This window comes from Petromyzon marinus, chromosome 10 (genome assembly GCF_048934315.1).
Source record: "Petromyzon marinus isolate PM22_M1 ecotype Great Lakes invasive population chromosome 10, UKy_Petmar_22M1.pri1.0, whole genome shotgun sequence".
NCBI classification, from domain to species: Eukaryota; Metazoa; Chordata; class Hyperoartia; order Petromyzontiformes; family Petromyzontidae; genus Petromyzon; species Petromyzon marinus.
The window spans coordinates 15092907-15114512 of NC_133676.1; the positions used below are offsets into that span (position 1 = coordinate 15092907).

Sequence of the window (21606 nt, forward strand, 5' to 3'; positions counted from 1 at the left end):
GAACACCACCACCATCATACTCTCCAAATAACAAATATTTAATTACAGCAGTTGTAATCAATAGAAACATTCATTTGGTAATAGATTATTAATTCCCCAACAAGCATTCATATAATGAAAAATTTGCAACTTTACGAGTTTGGGGATAGATATATGACTACACTCCACCACGCTTGTATGTGCGGAATGGCAAAGATATTGCTTTAATAGTTTCTAGGTGAATTTTTACGTTGCAGAACTAAGAGAGATGGCCACAGCCGAATCCAACAGTGGATTGACCATGGCTGATAAGGATGATGGTGGTTTCTTAATCAAAACAAAACTATATACAGTACAGGGTACATACATGATGTGTATTGTGGTCATCCAAATTGAGGTGACCTATTTGCATTACAAGGCAATTATACAAAAAAACCACTGGCAATGATACCAACAAACAATGGATCACTCCTGTGAAAGAAACGTCAAGGGGCCTTCTACATCTGTAGATATAAATTAGCAGATGGTGCTCCTACTTTACATCGGCCTTGCTTGCACACTATCAGAGTGTTGATATCCGACAAACATTGAACCCAGATAAGAGTGATCTAAGCCACTCAGCTCTCCAGCTGCCACCAATTGAGCAAAACAGACCATTGGCGACTTTTACAGACTTCAGCCAGGGCCATGGGGAGACCGCACAACTGCCAATCTTGGCAATGCCCTCTCGGGGTTCCCAAGAGGAGGTGAACTCGATAAATACGAGGGAACCAAGTTGAAGGGCAGGTGGTGGATGTGGGAAGGGGGCGTGGAGAGGTATATGGTCATTATCTCGTTGGCACTTTCACTCGCTGAATTGACACGCACGTGATGGTATTCCAGTTTGCCAAATTAAAAAGGGCAAACGCGAGCCCACGGAAGCAAAGGGCAGGCAGATGGCGGAGGCATGAAGCCAGCCAGGTCCGCATTCCACTGTATGACCATGGGTATTTCATTGATTGAATCATTTATAAAAGGCTTAATTAATTATTTTACATGCATGAAGGCAGCCAGTTCAATATTATTATTATGCACAATCATGTTTTTTTGTATTTATTCAGTCATTCGTTTTAAATGTGCACAGACACATTCTAGAAATTAACATAAACATAATGCGTGGACACACCAGCATGGGATTTCAGTGTTCTGGACTTACCATGTACATCTACACCGATTAAGATATCAGTGATAATAAAGTGGTACATAATCGCTCAAAATGTGCTCCCGATCGGACGAGCAACAGGGCGGCGCTCATCTCTGTCGGTTTCCCGAGCCAGGAGTGAATATTCCACGTTCCCATAGGGTGCATATCACACTCAACTAAGGCTGCAAATGCAGGTTTTCTAAAGATTTAAAGATTTCAATGGAATGTTTATTTTTCTGTATGTATGTTGAATTCATTTCCAACCGTACATAGCCTACCGTGCTAATCGGAGGTGGAAAAACCTTCACAATTTGGTTAAACTGGCTATTTAAAGCATTGCAAAAAAAGCCTAATTTCTACATGAACTGGTTTCCAAGTCTTAAGCACATTGCTTCTTATTCTTGGTTCTTTCGGTAAAGTCACGTAAAAGGGAAATAATAAAATAATAAAAATAAAGCTATACAATTCTCACGACGTTTCAATTGCAACACACGCAATCATCATCAGGTGTGAAAACCACAGCGAGAAAATGTTCTTATTATTTCCCTTCTACGTGACTTTACCGAAATAATCAAGAATATGAATCCCTGCAGTCACGAAAGCTTTAAATCGAAATTTCACTTTGCTTCTACTCTATTAAGCATCTCGTGTGCACTACAAAGGTGCTCACTTCTGAAGCATGCAAATGCTGTGTGCTAATGACAATTGAAGTGGGTCACGGTGACACCCGCGTTCAAACCAATGCTAATGTTGCAATGCATACTTACATTACGACTGCAACATGCATAACGCATAACAAAAATATTGTCTCAACTCTAAATCTAATCCAGTCATGATATGAGAAGTAAATTAAACTACAGAGGTCTGTTATTTCGAAGCATGTCACATTGCTTTTCGCACGAATGATCGCATTACTTGCATAAGGCACTGGCATTTTTCCTTCTACATTTGGATTATATGTAGCACACGTGTTAAAGATTACCTAAATATGAAACCTAGCCATCTCTGCTTCCAAACAGGTTGATGGGAAATTTATTAAAATGACATTCTCATTAAACAAAACTAATCAATGTGATAGGCATATTCAAAATATGGTCTTCTATAATTAAAGGCATGTAAGATATTTCCATCATCTCAACCTTCATGGGGTATAAATGAGAATATTTACTTATTTGTAAGCACAACAGAGACTGCAATAGCAATAATTAAAACCTCAGTGCCATAGGCATTGTTCTTAATCCTTCATTACAAATATGTTAATTTAATTGTGTGAGTGTATATTGTAAATAGACTAATGCATGCGGCTTTTGTGACTTTCAACCACTATATTTTATGTAATTTAAGAAACACGTAACATTATAGTGTATAGTTCCATTGATTTGCATCAGTAAAAAATCATGTCTTGTATTGTGCCAAACTTATAACAGTTCTTGTAGGGCTTAAGCTACACATTAAATCTCTGCTTAGTGGAAATGTAAAATGTTCTCATATGAGCTTTAAAAAATGTATATTCTGTTCCAGAACATGAAAAATCAGATGTCTACCAAGTACATATTTAATTTACCTAAGTATGGTTGTGAGAAGACAGCTCGTGTGTGGTGCCTGGGTGCATTTTAAATTGAACACGTGCTTATGACTCAGCTCCTGATTATTTTAAGCAATGTAGCTCTATCCCAGAGTGCATGCCTTGTAGAAAGACATCTTTTAAATTTGTGATCAGCCAAGTCAACTGAAACCACTATTCCCCAACCTCTGATGCTTGCCATTCTGGGGAAAATGCCAGACTCTCAATTTATGTCAAGGAGCATCAATGCGGACTGGTTTGCAAGAAAGCTTCACAAGAAGTTACCAGATAAAATGTGCAATCGACGATGCCAACAACCCAAATGGTATAAAACACTAATATATGGTTTTATATAACATTATCTCATAATGACAACATGCTGCACAGTCAATATATGGTGTATCAATCAAAATTATGTTGGCAATAAGTAGCAATAACACGCAACAATGTGTGTACATATCGAACACAAGTATTGGTGGTAAGCAGTGCAAATAGATAACACTGTATGGGTTTTTTTTTCGAGATTATGCTGTGTTTTCGGGTTATACCGTTTGCTGTGTGCTGTCCAAACCACATGCTGTACAAACCCTGAACTCGTCAAACAGTGAGAATGGAGGATGATTGGAATTATATATTTTTAAAATATGTTGTGTTGCATGTCAATATGAGCCCAGTATAGAGGACACACCACGACACGAGGGGAGGGGGTGCATGCACAAAATCCGCAGACCCCAGTCCCGAAAATTATGCAAACATTTTTGTTTTAACGACAAACATTTTTTTTTATTTTACCAGGTAAGGACAACCGAGCTATACAGATCTTTTTCGGAAGTGACCTGGCCACAAAGGATAGCTCAACGAAGTGGCTTATCACGTGGACATTTATAGCAGCCATATACTCTCAACGCACGTTTCTAAATGTGGAGGAAACAACAAATATACAGCAGCAGGCGTCAGGGTCGTGAACGAACCCACGACCTCCTGCATACCATGCGAGGTAGTTAACATCTCCTAGCCACCATGATGATGAGAGAGAGAGACACGAAAACTCCAAATACACAGCAGGCATCAGGGTCGCGAACGAACCCAGGACCTCCTGCATACCGGACGATGGAGTTAACATCTCCTAGCTACCGTGATGATGAGAGAGAGAGACATGCAAACTCCAAATATACAGCGGGCGTCAGGGTGGGAATGATCTCTCATTGTGCAAAGATTTATATTGATTTAAAAAGAGGAGATAGTGCTTGATGAAAGGGAGAGAATTGGAGGAGAGATAGGATTAGAAATGCAGGGCAAAGCCAGACGATGATGATGGGTTTTGGTGATAATATGATATATTTTATGAATTGGAAATAGTTCCTGAATTCATAAAAAAAAACTCAGTCTAGGCTTTGCAAACGATTTTCTCCCATTATCTCACTGACTTCCTGGGGATCGATGTAGCTGATAAACCACTGTTAATTAAGCGCATTGAATTATTCAGCAATTTGCTATGTGTTTATGCAAGTAGATTGTATGCTCTGGAGTATACAGATCAACCTTTGTTGTTGAAATTCTCTTAAATCAAAATTGACCCAGGCTGTACATTGTTTAAATGCTACTGGGATACACTGATTTGTAAGCCAAATGTGTCGATGTCTTAAATGTTTGTTCTTTAAGGCAATTAAGCATCCCGTACCTGCTAGTTTTGTTAACGCAATGCCAATATGTTGTTATTTAATATTTACAATGCCTTAGTTTTTTTCTACGCATTTTCACTTCACTTTTAACCAAGCCATCCAATGTAAATCTACCTCATAAGTTTGTGCACTTAATCCTTTAACAAGATCAAACAAATAAACTCATCTTGTGCATTTGAAGTCACACACTCGTCCGTGTGTGGATGTAAGCTTTGCCCTTTTTAAAATTCACATTTACACTTCGCAAAGAGCTACGATTTTCAACTTTTCTTTTCATATTAATATGAATAATTTATTTGGCGAAATGCCCCTTCCCATGTCTGCAGAGTCAGGTAAGAATAACAAACAGATCAAGCAATGCAAGGCTAAGAAATTACGATGGGCAGCGAGACACGAGGGCATGGGCTGTGAGTGTCTGATAAGCGGAAATATGGCAATGAGTGGCAATATTTGAAATCCTTGTAGAGTTCTCGTAAACTCATACGAACCGTTCATTTCAAATCTATGTAGGGACAAGATAGCACTATACTTTCCTGGTAGAAGGTTTAATATTATCATATTAATTCGCCATACATCGTAGGGCATAGATTGTGTCTTTACAACATGTATTTCATGTTACAGATTACCAATTTAAAGAAAGGTTTAATTATTAAAGGAGATATTATATATATTTTTTTATATCAATGACCTCACAAGCAGAAATTGCTTGAAACATTTTTTGCAGAGCACATCTCAACTTTTAATATTCCAGAACGAATATTGGACATGAAGTTGATAAACTTGTATGTTCATTTCTTTATGCAATTTAAAGTCTATTATACTTTGTTTTAATAACTAAAACAATTTGCAATATTTCCCCATTATGTAACACTAGACATTAAAATTCCATTAAACGAGCTTACAATTTTAATGAAATGATACAATCATTATACACTCTTCGCCTAAGTAGCAATTTCTTATGAATAATTATACTTGTAACAAATGCTTAACTCAAGTGCATACAATTAACAGTGCTTCAACAGCACTGAAACGAATGGCGGACAAGGGTGTGAGTGAGTTAGATCGCGTAAATATATAAATGTGTCGTTAAACCCGCCACCACCCGACACAGCCAACTAGTAAAGTTGTCACGTAAACGGAACGTGCCAATTCGTCACTAGTACAGCACTAACCGGTGTGTTGGAGAGCCAAGCCACGACATTTCACCAGTAATTACAACTAGCTTCATAAGGCGACATCCAGATTTATATATTTACGCGATCTAACCCAAAAAACCTCTATTGTGGATGATATTGGTCGTGAAAGCCTACGTTTCAAACTGTGAGTGTCTCAATGTATTTGCCCTCATGCATTGTGGTCCAACACTCAATCAACTTCTGGGTTAGGGACCCTCTATGGTAACACCATCACCCACTGCCCTCAGCAGCTGTAGGCAACTTTACACTCATCTGTAACGGGATTCACCGAGTAAGACGTGCACATAGACTGCTGTGTGTTTGTGCGTACGTGTGTGTTTGTGTGGAGAGAGTGGAGAGTTTCCCATACCTGGGCAGTGTGCTTATGACTGGCTCCAGTTTAACAGCAGAGGTCTCACTCCGAATCAGTCGAGCGGCAATATCTTTTCATCGGTTGCGTAACGCTGTGTGGAAGCTACCTGGTCTGTCGCTCCGCACTAAGCTTCAGGTCTTCTCGGCCACGGTCATTCCCTCCCTTCTCTACGCTTGCGAAACGTGGACCCCCCTAATGGAACATCTTCGCCGGTTAGAAACATTTAGGCTGGCCTGCCTACGATCCATCCTGGGTTTAACCAGACTGGATTGTGTGAGGAGCTCACAAATCCTTGAAAGATCTGGGCAGGGTCCCATCGGTGAGCTCCTCCGGCAGGCAAGGCTGCGATGGCTGGGTCATGTAGCCCGCATGCCCAGCCACCGCATGCCGAAACAGCTTTTGTTCGGCCGGATTGAGGGGGCTAAGCGGGCGCGGCACGGGCTAGAGAAGAGATGGAGTGATGTGGTACAGGAGGACGTGGAGCTGAGTGGACTTGCCGATGACTGGTACCAGCGGTGTCAAGATCGGCTTCTGTGGGGGAGGCTCGTGAAGGATGCTCCTGAGCAGTTGGAGGCAGTCGCCCTCCAACAACAACGGAGGGCGGAGGAGCAACGCTCAGAACAACGAGCGGAGCGCCGGGTGGCTAAAGCACAGCAGGTTGGCACAGTAGGGGGCACAGGTGGTGCATCAGCCAGTCATCTCTGTCAGTCGACCCGTGGCACCTGGGTCTGCCCCGTGACCTCCTGCCAGCGGGCGTTCGACACTTCACGTGGCCTCAGGGTGCACATAGCCTGGCACAAGCGTCGTGGTGACGTCACCGCCACTTAGTGGCGAATGCCGGTTGTTGTTTGTGTGTGCTCGTGTGTGTGTTTGTGTCCGTGTTGTTGCGTGTGCACGTGCGTGTTTGTGCGCACGTGTGTGTTCGTAGCGAGCAAGCGCTGCTTACCTTGGCGAGGGACTGAACGATGGGGCTTTCCAGGAGCCCTCGGAGGAAGATGAGGTCTGTGTCCTTGGCTCCTGTGCACACAGGCAGCTCTGGGAGGCTCTCCAGTACCTGCTCCATGGCTGTGAGCGAGGCCAAGGGTGAGAACAGTAAAGGACACAATAATTATTAACAATATTATTATATTACATTTGGTCTTCACACCTTTTGTATGTATGCATGTTGAACTTGTTTCGCACCGTACGTAGCCAACCATGCTAATCGGAGATGCGGGGAAGGACAACGAACTAAACATGAAAAGCAGTTCTAAAGAAATACGTTTTCAACCTAGATTTCAAAGTGGACAGCTCCAGTGGCTTCCTAATATCGGAAGGAAGAGCGTTCCAGACGGCCACAGAAGTGCAGCGGCTAGCCAGAAGCTGTTGTGAGGATGACCGAAATGGAATTGAATAAACTTCCCCCATTGTAACTATCACGCTGGAAGATCAAACCGGCGACCTCTGCATTGCAAAGTCTAATGTGTTAGCCGTTACAACCATCGCAGCATCGCCATAATTTAGTATGGACAGTATAAACGCAATCACGAACGAATACATTTATTTATGCATCAATATATATATTTATGCATTCATGTGATTGTTGACTTAATCACTATACCATTACTACCATTAATGGCACTGATTATTTAAAAATAAACCCTGCAGTTGCAGGCACAATATTGAATGAGAGCTTTTTTGCAATCGTCACAGAAAGTTTAAGGGGGCATTATGCCTAAGGCAAAGACATTCTAGAATCCCCTTCGGCAACCAGTCTCGGTGGAGCATTTGTGTTCACAAATATGGGACGAGTATATCTTGTTTGGGTTTATGTGATAATGTTCTCACACTGCCTACTGTGACGGGATGAGATCCATACAAGTCAGCGTGGGAGCTGCGGAAACAAGATCTTCAATCTGCTGGGTTGAGTCATGGCCAGTAGCGCGTCTATTCAGTTTTTTGGGGGGGTTATACAAGTCAGAAAAGTTCGTTGCAAAACATAATTAAATTGACAGTGAACTGAAAAAAGATTACTCCAGCAAGCAACCAAATGCAATTCAGATTTGCAATTAATATTAAAAAGGATTTTAAATCATCATTGGACCTCCTTAGCCAGTACCAAAATATAATAATAGGGTTTTTACCCTTATTTCTGGCAACAAAACTGAAACTATTTTTTACAAGGATTCATGTCTGCATTAACCACAATACTTGCAGTCAAAATGCAAACAATAAATATACTGATAATATATGCATTGTCCTTGAACCTGATTGGTCCACACCAGAGATGACACCAAAACGCGTACGCACCAATTGTTGCCAGAAAAAAATGGTAAAAACCCTAATAATATTTAGGATTTTAAAGGTAATTATATTTCTTTACTTGGCTTCTCTCTCATGTCCTGCATCTGTTTTGTTAGTCTCAAAATACGATATGTTACTGTGGAAAAGAGGCAGTCGAATACACTATTTCTATTGTACATGTATACGTTTTTTCTGGTTCAATAATAGGGTAAAGCTTGGCAGCTCATTGATTTGGTCTAAATAGATTGGATTTATTTTTACGTATTGTTGTTTTGTTCCATTAATCAAGCATGCAAGACACTTATAAAAAATAATTAGTTCCGTAAAAGTAAACTTTACAGATGCTTAATAAGATAAAGGATTTTGTAGCAGCCACCCAATTATGTGTTTCTATATATGTCAATTAGTAACAATGATGCATGATATATTATACAAAATTAATGTATCTAAAAAGAGACCATCAAGGTACAAATGCATGTTTTAATTACATAGGCAAAATGCAAAAAATAAAACATAACATCAAAAACAAATACAACATGAAACGTACTAACACTCAAATACTTGTTCAAATAACGCAGTAAACAACTGTATTTCTCAACATATGTTTAACCAATTTTTCTCAAAATTTGCTCCAAATATATATATATTTTTTAATATATACACATATTACCAATGCCCCCAACTTATTTAACACAAATTCGCATTGCTTTCGGAAAACATTGAAATATACTTCTCTTCGGGAAATAAATCAATGCAAGCAAATCAACCTACACTTCCATTGCTTGAGAATAACCAATCGCCATTATGGCAGCTGAGGGTGTTCGCTAAAGAAGATAGGGTAAGATTTCACGGCCTTGTCAAAGGTTGTCTCCTCATTTGTGTCCTATCGTTGGGAATCTTCCTCCTCTCTTCTCATCCCACACGCACACAACCTCCACGCACGCCTTTCCCTCTCCCCATCCACCCCCTCTGCCAGCCCCACCTTTCTCACGTCCAACCTGTCAAAAGTTGTTCAGGCTTCCTCGTCGCCCTATTATGCCGTTGTACCTGCATTATAAGACGCGCCCCAAACCTGTGTCCAGTGTCCACACAGGTCATACAACTGTGCTCTCTCACACACGCACGCAAAGACACCCCGGACATCCTTAGCGGACTGTTGGGGCCGAGTGCTGTTAGCGAGCAGCACCTATGGAGGCCGGCACCATGGCACACGATGGGGTGGGTGGACAGCACCAAGCCCGGCCGCCTTTGTCCTCCCTAGTGGCGATGTTTACACACACCGCACCAGGTACTCATTTTGAGGCTGAGTCGACCTAGGGGAGGCCCAATTATCTGAACTGGTGCTGGGCCTCCCCTAGGTCGACTCAGCCTCAAATTAGTACCTGGTGCGGTGGCCGTGAGCGCGTTCGTAGCGCAGCGCACTAACCACTGAACCACCACACACATACACGCGGACCAGATTATAAGACGCACCCCCAAATTGTACTTCAAAATAAGGGGGGGGGGCGCATCCTATAATGCAGAGAATATCGACTTACACATACCATACACCAATTTTCTCTTGAGACCATGGACACAGGTCGTATTAATCACGCACACAAAAAATACCTTGCTTCGTCTTGTATACGTGAGGAGCAAGTGCTGTTGTTGAGCACCCATTAAAACCAGCACGGCACACGGGGGAGTTCGTGTGGTCAGGGCCATGGCCGGCTACCCTTCATTACTCTGGCGCCGATGTTAACACACCACGCCAGAACCCCTGGGTCAACTCAGTTTTAGACGGGGACATAGCATCCAACATGCATCATGTCATCAGCCACGAGCAATCCACGGCTGGATGAAAGCCTCCCCCATGCCTCGTGGCTCCAGATGCAACAATTCAACCCGGCAGTTGTACACTGGCCGATCTCATTGCTCCATCTCCAAGGTGAACGTCCTATTGGGCGCATTCCCTCCTTTGTCCGCCACTCTGTAGTTATTCTCGCACACAGGCGGTCGTGCCTGCTAGCCACCACGTGCGTTCTGCCAAAGACAAATTTTACTTTTCTCAACAGTCAATATTGTGTGTTTAACCTGCGTATGCTCTCCACTTCACGCTGTTCCCCTGCCTCTCTCTCAGTGTAATCTCAAGAATGCGTCTCACTGCTTCTGTGTTCCAGCTCAGCGGTGTCCGTTTTTCAGATCCATTTGTCATAGCAAATTACGTGCGTGCACTCACACGTTTAAGTGGGTACATTTTTTTTTCAAGCACTGCTGAATCCAGTGATTACGGTGAATGGAAACAAAATATAATACAAATCAAAAAGGTATAATTGACACGCCTGAATGAATATTTTCATGAAAATTTAATTTTATTTTATTTCACCTACCTTCCAGTATTATGTAGACACAACGATGGTAATAGCATTTCTACACTACATGTGTAATGTCTAAGCCTTCATTTTTTTCATAACCTGTACATAACAACTGCCAAAGCTTTTACAATCCGCTCAGCTGCGGCATCTTGAAGATGCACACATCCCTGTGGGAAGCACAGTGCTGGGGCCTAACCCGTCTCAACTAAAGGCTGTTCGTTGTTTATGGCTGCTTAAACACAGTCTCTGCATCCTATGGCTATGCATTGCCAAGGACATAGAGCTAAACCCTTCAGTGTTGCATCTCACGCTTGTGTTAAAGCACACGGCCATGCTCCGCTTGCTTAACACGCGGGGGATTAATACTAGAACGTGGCAAAACGAAAAGTACCTATTCACCTGCATTTTCAGGACAAATACAAAGACGTGGAAAAGTGTTTGGTATCGAAGAGTTATGAACACAGAGTCTTGCTTCGGATCTGATTTACTAGATTGCAGCCAATCTGGGAGGTAGAATAGGCACTGTACAACAACAACGTTGGAAATGTATCACCATCATTATCAGCCTTAGTCAATCCACTGCTGGATGAAGGCCTCCCTAAGCCACCATCACCTGCCACGGTCTTGCAATGTAACAATCCACAAAACACCTGCACGCGAGCTGACCTCATCGCACCATCTCCTTGGTGGACGTCTCTCGGTAGTGTTCTCAAGATACTTTACAACAGGCGGCGGGGGGGGGGGACTACGAGGTTAGAAAAGGGGTAGAGAGGTTGGTGGGGAGAGGGAGACATGGGACAGAGAGCAACATTGCAGCAAGCAATGAGTTTTAAATGGATCTTTCAGATGTTCTACCGATGTACTGAATTTCTTTACGACACTACTAAGAAGGCTTGCTTGACAGGAAAATACATTTTTAAAACCTTACAAAAGTTCTAACTACCGTCATCCAAATTTTGATTTAAAGCTTTTGTGACTGCAGTAATTCATATTCTTAGCTCTTTCGGTAAAGTCACGTTTTTATTTTTTATTGTTTTATATATATTTTATTATTTCCCTTTAACGTGACTTTACTGAAAGAGCTAAGAATACCGTCATCCAAGTCTGGCACACTGTATTTGACTGGAAATTTCCAGAAAAAAAAATCGGTCCGGGACTTGCTTAGGACAGTCTTTGTAGGATGTGTGGTCGTTCCATTGGAGAGAAGTATCCCTTTGAAGGTGGTATGCGTTACTGTAATATCAGGGGCAGTGCAGCAGTCTGTAGGGGCTTCAATGACAGACAAAATAGTCAGAACATGTAGGTTGTTGCATAAGTTACAGCATAAAACACGTGCCACATTGCACTGCTATTAGAACACGCCACTGACAATGTATTATTTGGTTACCCCGGGGTACCGCCATGAGGATCAACTCTCGCTGCCTCCACGGTGCTGGATTACAGGCACATGCATTACCACCACCGCCTGGCTGAAGGTGCAGCCCTGCTAAGTACTGTTAGTACTGCTTGCACTGTATTGCGAGTAGAAGGGCCTAAGCAAAAAAGGGAGTTCTGGAAAGCCCCTCTCGATAATGACTTACTCTTTCTCGCTGACCAGACGTCTTGGGAGAGGTGTGAGTACCCACACACTCTACCCCACCACACGTGACCTGCCAATCCACTAACTTGTGGGGTACCCACTGCTGGGTGGACAGAGGCAAGGGGGGTGGGGAAGGAGGCATTTAAGAAACTTGCCCCATCATTCCAACCGGCGACATCGGGATTGCAAGTCCAGTGCGTTAACCATCACACCATGGCAGCGTCCACCAACATTGAGTATAGATTGCCTACATGCAATTACACAATGATGCGTTTGTTTAGGCATCTGTATATAAATGCGACCACGTTATTGTTTATTTATTCACGATGTCATCACTGCCAATAATGGCGGTGGTGTAAAAATACACCCTGCAATTGCAGGTAGAATCTAGAATGTGGGCTACTGCTAACAAGCCGCTGAAAAATAAAGGAATGTTTTGGCCAATAAATAAAAAGCTCCGTCAGCCTGCTACAACTGCTCTGCAGGGAGATCAAACCGGCAACCTCTGGATTGCAAGTCCAGTATGCCACCCATTAGCCTGTGACAACATCCTGTGTTTACACACGCAAGATAAGAACGATATCTAGATATATTAATAATGTATCATAAGGATATTGTGTTTTTTGTCAACAAAAGTAAATCTAGATGAACATTTAAGTGTTATGATGTCCGCAGAGTTAAATGTACCTTTGCACACGGTGTCGTGGATTTTAACAGCACGTGTGGTAATGGAAGTGTAGGGAAACTATACTTGTCAAATTGGCTGCGGGAGTTTCAAATGCGTTTAGCGTCTTGTGCCGTTAGACACTGAAACCAGAATTTCAATGAAATAATAAAACTAAATACAAATCATGAACACAAAAATGTGTAAATATAGTTTTTGTGTATTTCCCCCCATGTATATCCATAAACTGAAAGTGCTGTTTTCAAGCGATGTATCCTTGTTAATCCTGTAACACCAAAAACACTGCAATGCATGCAGGGATGCCAGCGCTAGCTAAATCAGTGCTTATTATCTTGTATGTATGCATGTTGAGCTTCTTTTGCACCGTACGTAGCCAACCGTGCTCATTGGAGGTGGCGGGGGAAGGACAACAAACTAAACACAAACAGCAGCTCTAAAGAAGTGTGTGTGTGTGGGTGAATGTGGCTTTGTAAATACTTGGCCGGGGGGCCCTAAATGAGCACGCATATTCGCGTGCAATTTCACTGCAGAGGATTCCTGTTGCACCACTGCCACGAGCCTGCAGTGATTTCATGCTGTTGTACTAAGTGTCTCTCCACTGTATAGCAAACAGACGTCCAAATCATCACCGTTGCTCAGTGTGGAGAAATTCCATATGCCAACACATTTAAACCGCGTCCATCCTGCTGCACATAATCAAATGCGTTCTCTTTATAGGCTCAGGCTAATGTGATCTGCACTAGATGGTTCGGAAAGTGTTACTATGGATATTAAAACATCTAAACAAACTATTTACACAACCCCTTTAGCTATTTACTGCAAAACCTTATGCTCTATAAACGTGCACTGCATAGAAGGCATTACCCCATACAAAAAAACATTTGAAATATTAAATAATCAATCCACAACACAGTATATACATTGCTATCTTGCAATGATTGATAGTGTGAAATGTTTTTTTTTAAATGTATTCGTTGAAAGTAAAATGGCAAATATTTGTTGGCTCATATAGCAAAAGCTATTTACTGTGAACAGCAGGATAATTTCACATTTGAATAATTTCCAATGAAACATTTCATTCCAAAGGCCTCTAGGCCAAAAGCTGATAATTTACATATGGATTATCACATATTTCAAGTTTCACTTAATTAAGTTATTGCAATTAATGTTACGTGCCGAAGCAACACAAATAACACATCTGCATATATTACAAATTCATTAATATTCAGTGACCTGTCAATCATTTTCAACATGAGCAAATTCCAAAAAGACAGAAATATATTTTTAATTATTCATAATCGGAACCATATCCATTAACATATTAATGTACACTTCCGTGAGATGTTTCCAATTCCTGGTCCATTCGCTTAAGTTTTTAATGAAGCAACAGTCCCAGAGGTAACACGACTTATCCAATCAGTGCTCGTGATGGACATTAATCGGACACTATCCATCAAGTTAAGTACACGACTACACAACAATTTATAGCCAAGACAATGCCCTTAGAAATGTATGTTGCTATTATCCTTGCTACAGGTCCTTTTGACCATACATATAAATAATCAATATGTGAAGCACCTACTGATGCCGAGATGAGCCCACTCCATCGAAGCAAATATACCTGTGATGATCAATGATGATCAATGCATCCATCCTGCCCGTGGCACTCCAAAGCAAAGTTCAATAAAATAAAATGTTAATTGGCTACTGCATCATCACGATCACAACCAGAATACCCTTTCATTTCAAGACGATACAATTTGGATTTCTATATAATCTGAACGTCATTTCACGATTGTCTTCCTTCAAAGGGGTACTCATTATTTTAATTCACACCAGAGGTACGATTGCTGAATTACCCACCAACTAGGATTTGAGCTGACCACCTTCTGATTGTAAGCTCTTCTGACACAGTGCATCGTGGCTTAGATAATAAAAACAAAGCTACTTTTGATAACGTCGAATGACATAAAGAATACATAATACCAACTCCCTTTGTTCTCAAGAAAGCATCAACGAGTCTGAAGAATTGTTTTAGGAGCACCATGCATTTCTGATGTTTAGGCAATTTTTGTATGAGTGATACTGCATGGGGGAAGAAACTGGAGTCCCTCGAGAATAGCCATGCATACGAAAAGACAGTACTGAAAGCTCCACGCAGTTACACTCTATGCATTGCTCTCCTGCCATCTCCCTATAGCCACCTTGCAGACCCAGCTGACCAACACCTGATCAGTCCCAGCCAGTTTCCTTCCCAGGCACTAACCAGGCTTGTCTCTACTTAGTTATCCAGATCTGACAAGATTGGCCACATTTAGGATGATTTGGCTGTGGGTAGACGTACTATAGAATCGATGGTGCTAAAGAAATTATCCATAATGGAAAGATCCATGGAGCATGGCTGTATGAGTCACTCTCGTAATTTCACCAATGTCAAATGCATTGTTAAAATTTCGCACTAGCCTGGCTCTTCTCCAGGCCATTATAACGCCCCCTAAACACAAATCGCCTTAAAATATTGCCTGCCAAGTAATCTCCAGCAATTGGGACATGCATTTATCTGGAAACCACTTGATACAATGTTCCCTTCCCGCAGCAGACGCGGGCATGCAAACAAACCATCGGCGACTACAGCTCACAACAGGGCTAATCAAGGTGTGTGTTTGCCATTAAGAATGTTTGCCTCTTCACTATCACATGTTTTATTCTGTACTTACCTACCAGCAACTCTTTATCCACAATTATTATTGCTACCTCTTCTATCCCCTGTGCCATGAATGATGTGCTTTTGTCTATTCGTGTGTCTGAGCTAAAGACTCTGGGCCATCGATTTACCACTTTTTGGTGGTACAATAGACATTTCAGGATTTTAAAAAGGCCCGATTCCATGTTTTGTAATTACTTTAAATGGAAAGCAACAGAATGCAGACAAGCACACACAGTGGTAATGTTTACACACCACACCAGATACTAATATGAGGCTGAATCGACCTCGGGGAGGCCCAACACAATATAATTGTCACTGGTGTTTGCAGTGAGAGGGAATTGAACTGAGGTCGTCGGATTCGTCGTGCGACACGCTAACCGCTGGGCTACTACTCTCCACGCGCGAACGTAACCACCCATTCATGCATATACAGATGCCAATTTAAATAAACGTACAGAAAAATACCATCCTATAGGCTTTCTTCATCGCTTGTAGTGCTATGAAAAAGGCCACTGACCAATACACCGCCTATTTATGTATACTTTCCATTTAAGGCCAAAGTGTTATTGATGAATGCGTTGATTTGTCTTAGACGGGCCTGTGTACCACTGCAAATGCGGTATCGCCAAATAAATTGTCCAATTTAGTGCATGGTATTAATGAGTATTAATGAATGGGGATGTCAACAGCAGGTTTCCTTTGGAAATACTCTCCCCCACCAGAGGAATGTTGTATTTCCTCTGCTGGGTTAAGGTTGTAAACCAGAGATGACTGTCATCCCATTCTCAACTGAGAAGAAAACAGCTGCATTGTATGTGTTGTATCTAGTATGAACATATATACTCTCTCTATATACAGAGTGGACTAGATATGATACAATTGATTTGTCTAATGTGATAAATAAAGCGTTCAATACAGCAAGGCTCTCTACATTGTCAGCCATCATAGCTCTTTAATATTTTCTTTGTAAAGTTGTGACTTGCATCAGCCTCAGAGTTGCATAAACAACCTAGTTCATGTGCCACTTATAAACGATCAAGTCAAGTTAAGCAGTGACTTCTCTGACCTTTTCTGGAGCACATCATTATCCTGTTTCTTGACATCAATCTTTTTTATCGACCGACAGATTTTATTTTTGTATTTTGGCATTAGTGCCTGTGTTTGTGTACTTGTTTTGCAAGCCAACGAGTTACATCTGCAGTGGGCTCTAACCTGGAGGGTGAATGCAGTTTCTCACAGGCTAAACCATGGCCAACTGGTTAAGGCCTAACATGGTAATTTGCTTCAATCAGTAGCTAGGACACATTCAGTGAACTCCACTTAAGTCACCCAATCTGCTCTGAAGTGTCTCTTGGCTCTAGGGCCTCGTATAGATCATCCTCATTCACACGCGGTCTCATTTCCTTTGTGCAATGGTCCCCGCACGCCATTCTTAATTACCACACGAGTTTACTTCAGTTTGTGCCATGGACCCAATTCAAGAAAAACAAAACCCAGAAACAACACCTGTGCATAAAGAACAGTCCATTATAAGTTGACAAATAATTTGAGAGTCTTTACCCAGATATGCCCTCATTGATGAAATTATCCACTACTGCGGGGCGAATTTTTTTTAAAGGGTCCTGGGTTTGGATGTTTGGCGAATTCCTTGATTGGGAAATGTTGCATGTTGCAGAAATCTGAGTGCCTGAAGAAACCCATGCATATGGAAGGATAACACTCCAGTGCCACACATATTGTGACTTGCTTGTCACGTTCAATTAATTGATCACGTAGCATCACCAACCAGCGCTGAACGGAGTAGTGAAGCATGGTCAAATAACCCCCAACACCCGCACAACGTGGGGATATCTTTATCCAGCAGTGGATTGACAAAAAAATGCTGGCCATGTCCATGCAGTGTCACATAGATCATGTATTAAATACTGTACATACAACATTTGACAACAAAACAGTAATGTTATTTGCTTAACAAAATAAGTAAAAAAAACATGTGTAGATCTAAATTATGTTCTCGATGAAACAAAAATAATGACAGTGGTCATATTAAATAGAAGACGTTTTTTTCAACTACCCTAACATTTCGCACGATGAATATTGTATTTAACTAATTAAGGATAAAAAAAAAACTTCAAAGAAATGCTGCACTGTGAAACTCAATAAAAGCTATTGCCGGCGCTAGGGCCTCCTGCGGAGGAGGCTCAAAAGAGGCCCTCTGCAGGCCACGTGGACTCCTCTTCAACCCTGAGTCGTTAAGAGGTGGGAGTACACTACCCACACTTTACCCCACAACATGCGACCCGTCATCGGTGCACCGTGGTGTTCACACTCCTCCTGGGAGGACAAAGGAAGGGGATTTATGAAACTTGCGCCGTTGCTACAACTGCTGGGTGTGGAGAAAACCTGTGCATTAAATTTTGACTTAAAGCTTTCGTGACTGCAGTAATTCATATTCTTAGCTCTTTCGGTAAAGTCACGTTGAAGGTAAACAATAAAATAATAAAATATATATATAACAATTAAAAATTCTCACGACGTTTCGACCATAACACAAACGGTCGTCATCAGGTGTGAAAGCCAACGGCAAGAAACATTTGAAAGAAGTGGCGGTTTGCATTGTTAAGTCCAGCGTGCTCGCCGTTGCACCAGGGCAGCATACCACGTATCAATGATATCGCACTTCAAACATGTGCTGCCTTTGCGTGTGCACAGGACAATGTAACGGAATTCAATATCACCCGATCAATGTCCCCTGGCAACCCATGCTTGCACATTTTCATTGAGAAATAAAATGACGGAAACATGGGTGTACAAGTTGTGTTTAAGCTGTAAGTTAAAAAAAAATACGTGGCGTTGTTTTCCATTACACAGTATTACACATGTTATTTCCCACGGTGTGTTGCATGCGAATGCATGAACATTACATCGTGACCAATACGCAATTTTAGCATGTTTTATATACATATAGCAGGCCATACAAACACATCCACACACAACCACACATATCAAATATTTTAATTTACAAGTGTAGTTGCTCATGAATCTGGTCCAACAGTTTGTTGTTGGTAGGGTTTGCAGGTCAAGCAGCAATCACCACACGTGTGAGACTCCCGATAAACAAGGTGGTCAGCAAATGGCAGTGTAGAAAGTGGGTGATTGACCCAGGGTGTTTGAATGTTACCCTCTCGTGCATGATTTTCCACAGGTATTCCAATTCCTTTCCACATCCACAATCCTCACATCAATGCAGTACCATTCTTAAAGGTATCCCGCCACTCAGCAAGGTTTTACGGGCTAAAGAAAGGATGAATAATATTGTATGTGTATGGTAAACTTATTTTCTCACCGTATGTAGCCAACCATGCTCATCTCAGTTGCGGGGGAAGGACAACAAACTAAAGACAAAAAGGAGTCCAAAATAAATGAGTTTTCATTCTAGATTTTCAAAAGCATAGATTTAACACACAAATGCAAATTTCCAAACACCAAACTTTCATTAGAGAAAATATCCATTTAACTAAACAGTGCCGAGACCAAGATGCGACTAGAATGCTAATCTCACAGAAACTAAGTTTTACGCAGCCTTCAAATCAACAACATTCAAGATCCCTCAATACCCTTTCATTACTGTCTTGTCTCATGCTCACAGTGCTCACAATTACACTGGTTCCGATCTCTCCTACCCCACGGCACCTGCACTTTTACTATTATCAGTTCAACACTTCCTAGGCAATAGAAAGAAAGATTAGGCCCAGCAAGGCAATGTGGCCAGCTATCACAGCAGTAATCTTTTAGAATGCCTCTCTTACACATGGACTTGAAGGACGCCTTAGGATTTAATAACAATGAAATGTGTAGCTTCAGCCAAGGATGTGGGTAATGAAATATTTCCTTTTCAGATGAAACATGCAAAACATTTTAAAATATGCCGTGATAGTTAAACTGCCTCTCGAATTAAAATGAAACTTGGCAATGATATGAGTGGAATGGATTGTAATAGTGCACATTTTTTAAAAAATGAGATTGTGCATCCAAAGATCACGATATAGGTGTGAGGAACACGCGAGTGAGTGATCTGGATGGGTGGCGCTGTAATTGGAGTGTTTAAATTTCAATCAGATGTAGACATAACAACACGCATCGGTGTGCCCCTGGCAAACAGAAGGAGGTTATGACTCCCATCTTGCCCTGTGTGAATATCATGTGACCACCACATTGCATGGGCAGCGCTCTCAGCTTGTCGGGACCACCAACTCAGAAGGGAGCTCTTGTTTGAGTCGGCTTTCTAGACAAGGCAGACTGCATTGTACGTGCAATGTGGGGGTCACATGACACGTACGCAATGCCCGATAGGAGTCGTGCCTTTTTTGCCGTATGTAAGCAGCATGCCTTTGCGTGTTGTTATATCTATTTGTTTCCAGACCACACGTTCCTTGTTTGGATGAGTTTTCTCGTCATTCGCTAAGGTTGCTGCATTCGAATTGCAATCGGAAGGTTGCACGTTCAAATTTTGGTCAGAGGTTGGACTAAGCTCATCACCCCTTTGATATCCACAAAAATTTGAACAGTTTTGTGGGAAGTTAAAATCTTACGTCATCCAGATAGACTTCCCCTGCCTGAAGAATGTAGAATTTCCCCCCCCCCCCCCCCCCACTGTATCAGGGCCACCAACAAATATGAACACCACTGCAGACTTATCTGAGCAGCAAAGACACTTTGATTTTCCTTATCACAAAAGAAATTCGATAACCCTGGCCATCGCATTACTTTCGTGCATCATAATGGCATTCTAGGGAACAATACAAACCTGAGGTGGATAGCAAACAAGCCCCATGTGAATAAATGAAACCCTGGCCTCCCTTGCAATTTAAACTTTGTGCACAACTCGTACACGTGAGCTCCATTAACCACAGAGAACACAACTTCACAATGCATTCATTTATTGGCAATTCCTACATTCTGTGTCACCACATCTGTGCTTAGCCATAAATGCGAAAAAAAACATCTGCCCTGTGGGAATTGGGGGAGCTCAAGGAGAATAGCAAATTCCCTCACTTTCTCAGGTTCAGAAATAATAGAATTACGGGTTCGGTTAATGATGCAGTTTGTTTTTATCCAGTGCCAAAATGCATAATGTATACCCAGATGGTGCGGAGCTATAAAATGGAAATCCGTAATGAGGATGAGGTGAAAGTAAAACAAACATCAACATGATGTGTGTACGGCAGGAAGACAGAGAGCGAGAGAGAGGTTAATCAAAATGATTGCACGGTGCATAGAAAAGAAGCGTGTTTGGAATTCAATATGGACAAACAAATGATGAGCACTGGGATCTCAGACAGCAGCAATGGCAGAAAAGAAGGAATGGTCTCCTTTTAAATATGCTGACGTTCATGAGTAGGCCGATGCCAAACAACATTTTTAAATGAGACCTTCATTTTACTTCAGTTCAGTTCAGTTCCATTGATTTGGTATAGCCCTGTGAGCCATTCGGCTCTTGAATCGGGTGCAACCGCAACAAACAAAAAACAAAAACATGAACAAGAAAACATCTTAAAGTGACTATGTGTGACTGTGCAAACAGAAAATCCAGGAAAAATCCTCACCCCCAAACCTGCACTGACCGCGTCTGATGAAGTCTGGTAAAACAAGCTACCTGACCGAAAAGCATGGGAAGCCTTCATCCAGTATCGTCATCACAAAGGAGTGAAAATTATTTTTTTTTCTGATTCCCTTTTATATTAGCGTATTTATATTTTAAAATATATTTAATAAAAACGGAAAAAAATTGTGCAAAGAACCGTGGAGAGATGCAAGCTTGTAATTTACCTCGGGAGACATAAAGAGGGACAGCGCATGCACTGTATTAGAGAACATACACGGGGTAATGACATGGTTAAAACTAGTAAGAAGAAGAGTAAGTGGTTATAGGCAGGACACATCGCGAAAAGTGATTATGGCAGATGATGGTGAAAGATAATAATTGGGTGGCAGTCAAGAAATGGAATGCGTCCAAGATTATGTCCAATGTGGAGATTGAGT

General features: G+C 41.7%; 1 protein-coding gene across 4 annotated transcripts in view; it reads right to left on the bottom strand.

Annotated features, from left to right (window-relative positions):
* The window catches only part of LOC116940843 (protein PALS2-like), a 226327-nt gene that overhangs the window by 95401 nt on the left and 109320 nt on the right, over window positions 1-21606 (bottom strand). For all 4 annotated transcript variants that reach the window (XM_032951095.2, XM_032951096.2, XM_032951097.2 and 1 more), the window contains exon 2: window positions 6903-7021. In XM_032951095.2, coding sequence (XP_032806986.1) covers window positions 6903-7021 — 119 coding nt within the window. The remainder of the gene's footprint in view (window positions 1-6902; window positions 7022-21606) is intronic.